General features: G+C 45.4%; 1 protein-coding gene across 1 annotated transcript; it reads left to right on the top strand.

The window, feature by feature from the left end:
• The first annotated feature begins 277 nt into the window (after positions 1-277).
• LOC119400550 (chorion class B protein L11-like) lies at positions 278-1677 on the top strand. Its single transcript, XM_049417688.1, has 4 exons — positions 278-283; positions 390-620; positions 1065-1095; positions 1520-1677. The coding sequence occupies exons 1-4, from the start codon at positions 278-280 to the stop codon at positions 1675-1677; spliced, it is 426 nt and encodes a 141-aa protein (XP_049273645.1).
• The last annotated feature ends 3542 nt before the right edge of the window (positions 1678-5219 follow it).

The raw sequence follows: 5219 nt of genomic DNA, 5'->3' as shown, positions 1-5219 counted from the left end.
TTTAATCTAAAAAGTTATAGCAGGGATGAAGTGAACTTGGTCAGTGCGGTATGGAAACCGTTACCGACATAAATGAGATGTATATTTATATTTGAAGGTTGATATATTGAATTTTTAAAGGGCTAAAATTCAAAAACCATGACTAGCTGTATGCACCACATGGCTGAGATCCTTAAACTGGTTTTATTGCATTTGAATTGTCTGCTACATTACCCGTTGCATCCTATCTTCCTGTGCAGTTGAAGGACAGTTCTTCTCCCAATGTTAGAAAGTAAAAATGCCCGTAACAGGGTACACTAGAATGGTATACTACCGAACAATCAATTATCGTAATTACAAACGAGTAAATATTCATTAGGTTCGCTGCTAATTCCAACCTATTTTCGCAGACACTCGTCGCCTTCTTCGGCCTCGTTGCCGTCGCCCTTGGTGGGTATGTCGCAGCTCCAGTGGCTGTTGGCTACGGCCACGGCTACGGCCACGGCTACGGCGGCTATGGTCTTGGATACGGTCACGGCTACGGGCTATGGCGGCTACGGATACGGCGGGCATGGATACGGTCACGGACCCTTCGCCATTACCACAGTCACCAAGACTGGCCCACGTCGCTCCTGCCCGCGGTGAGCTGCAGCATTCCTGTATTTTTTTTGGGGGGGGGGGGGGCACGCTGGTTTAATTATAGACGAAGCGTTATAACATTTCTGTCGTCTATTTTCTAAGTTTTTTTAGTGTTTTCGTCCATGATATTCAGTAACCTTCATGTTACGTCCGAGCTTAGTTACGTAAAAAGTAGTGTTGTGATTAAACTTCACGAATGAAATTGTTGAATCTTCATATTTGCGTGAGTATAATTTTTCATGAGGTTAGCACCCCGTGCAGGAAATTATCAAAACTAAGGTTAAATAGATTTAGGTGTCTGCTCTGAAGGACCGTCTTTTACATTTCCGCTATCAGTCCCTACGCGGAAATGTGAATGCATAGTTGTTGCCTCCTTCCTGAATAATGTGCAATTTTTCTTGGACATGGACCATGAAATATTCAGGCATCTTGTCTAAAACTTGCAGACTTGTCTAGTGCGCTCCAAGGATGTGTTGGGTTGGAGGTCAATAGGAGAGGCCTTCCGGCTGATGATAATGGCACTGACGATGAATATGCGTCATGTTATTAGATTATAACGACGACTTCAACTCTTGGATTGGCACAACGTGGTCCTTAAAGCAGCAATAGTGACGAAGAGCACATAAATACGGCATCACCGGGAACATGTATGAAGCCCTTAGGACTTCATGGGCGAAACAAAAATTCAGCTACGGAGTGGTGTGGATTCGTGCTCCATAAGTAACGCAGTCTGCGAGCTTTCTTCTTGCACATTTGTTTAATTACACTACTTTTACATTTGCCGCTCGAAGAAAAGCATTCTCTGATTATTATTGCATCAATTATTCTAGCGAATATTTTTTGTCCCAACAATAATTGACACCGGTTGGCGATTGCTGACGTCTATTTTCACAAATTTCAGCTGTGGCTGTCGGCTATGGACACGGCTATGGTCTCGGCTACGGACACGGTCTTGGCTATGGCTATGGTGGTCTTGGTCATGGTGGCGTCGTGAAGGCTGTAGGCCTCGGCTATGGCCACGGATTTGGCTATGGTCATGGATACGGATATCATGGTTGAATCAGCAGTAATTATCAGGTGATTATGTTTGGGCACAGGTTAGTTTGTCGACCCAGCTATTTAACTTCCCATTGTATTATGAAGGGTTGTGATGCCACGTTTAAAAAAGCTGTTGAAGGCTAGTTAAGTCTAACACATGATAAACGATGCCTTCGCGTTAACTAAGTATTGACCTCCTTAAATAGCGCACTCAAAAGCTTCTATCAACAAATCGAGAAAACAGATTTTTTAATGTACTTAACAGGGCTTTATCTGCATAGATGATTAAGTAACAGGATTTGCGTCTTTGGGCGCCGCTAAAATTAGCGCCAGGTAATGCGTACCACAATGGCATTAGCTACACACGACCCAGGGTGAAATTCGCAACTATGTAAAGAAGCAGAATGCAATGACCCTCACGTTCAGGCTACCTGGCTATTGCAGTCAGTGGGTCCGCACCTTCTGAATGTTGAACGCCGAAATAGAACTTTATATAAGGTTACAAGTGTGCAATCTCATATAACATTTTAGACAGTGCCCGATATATCGACAATAAATTCAGCAACGTTTAGCGACTCGGTTCCCTAGAACAATTCACTCACACATTCGTCTTCCTTCAGGAGAATGCTTCACCGAGCCAACGGAGCAGGCAAAAAAAGCCATGTCGCCAACAAGTGGGACCTCAAAAATAAACAACTTTATTTATTACAGAGCTCTCTTGAATTACTATTTTTCTTCAAATCATGCTGGCTTGCGCGCATCTTTTTTTTTTGTTTTATATGTTCCTTATCTGTGTGCTTATGGAGACCAAAGTTAGCACAGATGACTTCTCACAAAGCCGTCTGTAAGTGCTCTCTGCTCATTGTAGTGTCTCAATGTAAGTTTACAAAGTACAGAAAAAAGTTGCGTTCGGCACAGACAAATATGAACACCACTGGCGCTGTGGTGCCCCGCCCTATAGAAGGTGGAAAACACCGAGGGTAGTTGTTAAAAGTCTATAAGGAACAACAAAATGATGTTATGTCAGTGATTTTCTTACATTTTCCCGTGTAGTACGCGCTGTTTCCTTACTTTGTTACCATGCTATAACAACTGGCCCCGACGTTGATCCTTCCCTCAGTACAAAGATGTCATAGTGCGGGCAGGTTTCACATAACGAAGAACGCGAGCATTCTCTGATATCCTGCAATACATTCATGCAAAATGACCAAATTTGTTGCACCTTCATCATCATCATCCCGTCATAATTTATTTAACGCTTAAGGGTCCCTCTAGGGACAATACAACAGAGGGCGGGGAGACAAGCAGTAAAAGTATGTCATGAGAAAAATAAAGGAGCAGTACGAACACAAAACCAATAATAACGCGGCATCTGACAACCTATGTAAACAATATGTATAAATGGAAATGATAAAGCATAGCAACGTAGGTGTAGTGGTAATGTGCTTCGCAGTGTAAATGAGCTGTTAGCTGCTGTCTGAATTCGTACCAGTCACGCTATGCGACGATGACTTCGGGTAATCTATTCCATTTCGTTGAAGAGGGACAGGAAGAAATGATTTGTAAAGTGCGGTGGCTTTACCAAAGTGCGTGGGGGCTTCTGGAGTTAAATAGGCGACATGAAATAGCGGTTGGGAGGAAGCACTAATGGAGAGCCATTCAGTCAGGAAAACTTTATATAGCGTATGAAAGAACAGAGTGAGAAAATGCGCGCTTGTCACCTAGGTTCAGCAACAGTAGAGACGTCCGTATACAGGAGACCGCATATGTTATCGCATTTTCACGTAATAACCATGCAGCTCAACACTGAACAGATTCCAGCGTAATAACTAGGCAGGGATGTTCAAGGCTCCAAATAGAGGACACGTACTGAAGCTACGTGCGAAAGAACGAAGGTTACGCATGCTCTTTTACGGGACTGTAAGGGGGGGGGAGGCATCACGTTTTTCTAATGTAACCAGCTTATTCATGCATTAGCCAAGCAATGTATGATAATTTCGACCACTTGAGAGCGCTAGAAATTAGACCGCCAATGTATCGGTATATGTCAAGATAATATATCTCCGTTGAGGATAAACATTGGCGTATTCTCAGTTGGATTGCTTGCGAGATGCGCGAGTCACTTTGCACTTGGTAACATGAGTCCACATCATCCAGAGTGAGCACCAGTTTTCAACTAAGCATAGGCTCTTTTGGCCGATGCGGTCGTGAATTGCAGCAAGAGTGGTTTCCTCCCTTCCGTCTTCACATCGCTCCTCCTCACCCACACTTCCCCTTCCTCCCTTTGCTATAATATACTACGTATGGCTGTGCTATGCTAGGAGTGCGTGGCACAACCACGTTCAGTGGCGCATACATGCCTGAGATTTTTCGTCCCACGCCGTAATTAAATGTGTGCTCGCCTGTCGTCCGCTTGGAATCCGAGAAATTTCGCCTCGCTGTTCGTCCCCGAGGTCTCGCGCCGCGCATCCGTACAGCACGCCTTATGCCCTTACCTAAGTTTTTCGGACATTGTCGGCACGTTCGCGCGCACAGAAACAAGAAGTGTTGAACTTCAGATCATGCTAAAAATATCGTGCACGTGCAGGCAGCGAAAGCGGCAGGAGCTCACGGAGAGAATGGCAGTCGAAGCGTTAAAGACCGAAAGCGCAACGCGTTGGCGCAACGAAGGAATCTACGAAATAAAGACACAGGACGTTAAAAAAAAGAAAAATACTCAAACACACACAAGACATAATTGCGTCACTTTTGCTTTATTGTTATGTAGTTTGAAAAGATAAAACCACATATGCAAAGGTTACTGAATTTTCGCTTGACTACCAGCGTCCCGGCGACGCTTCATTTCCAGTGCCGAAACTGGCCGAAGTGTCCGACGCCTGGCTAGAACGTTGTCTCTGTGTTCGTGCTGCTGTCCAATTGTTGCAGAGCGTCTATTAAAACATCTGTTAACACGGCGCGTCTATTAACACGCCGCAGACTGCGGCGTCTCGTATCACTTCGTACACCGCCATTAGAGTGTCAGGATGGCTGGTATCGGTCATGTGGCTTCCTCGTTGATGGCACCGCCTTGTACGACTGATTCCACTGAGCACAAGTGCAGCTATAGGCTGGGAGACGGCGGCTTATGCTGGCGGGCAACCTGGAGAACAGGTTTCTGCCTCCTCGTCCAACAAAATGGGGACGCCGTAGCAGCAGCAGCGAGTAGCAAATAGTCCTTGTGTCGCCTCAACGTTCAAGGTCCTTTGGATGTCTGCACCTTGACACTGGCCCCATCCGCCATCTTGGCCCGCTCCTGACATTGCGCACTAAAACTCGCTCACTTGGAACACAGTATGATCGTTATTTTTCCGCATGATTTCTGGAACCGACTTGGGCTGATAGTGAGCGCTAAAGCGAGCTTCAGTTGCGACAAGCGAGCGCACAGCTGACCAACAAGGAAAAGATAAGACGGTGCCTCAAGTGTCGCCGCCTGCGCAGTGTTCCGATACGCCATCAAGCATGTCAACAAAGTCTCCGTTGCAGGATTTTTGCGTAGGGCATTTCTTACGGTGAATTCACCTCTC

Source organism: Rhipicephalus sanguineus, chromosome 7 (genome assembly GCF_013339695.2).
Source record: "Rhipicephalus sanguineus isolate Rsan-2018 chromosome 7, BIME_Rsan_1.4, whole genome shotgun sequence".
NCBI lineage: Eukaryota > Metazoa > Arthropoda > Arachnida > Ixodida > Ixodidae > Rhipicephalus > Rhipicephalus sanguineus.
The sequence above is the reverse complement of the archived record's forward strand: the minus strand, read 5'-3'. Positions and strand labels throughout refer to the sequence as shown.

Coding starts and splice junctions, on each gene's coding strand:
- LOC119400550 (XM_049417688.1), top strand. Junction 621..1,064: donor CCACGTCGCTCCTGCCCGCG/GTGAGCTGCAGC, acceptor TAAAACTTGCAG/ACTTGTCTAGTGCGCTCCAA. Junction 1,096..1,519: donor GCGCTCCAAGGATGTGTTGG/GTTGGAGGTCAA, acceptor CACAAATTTCAG/CTGTGGCTGTCGGCTATGGA.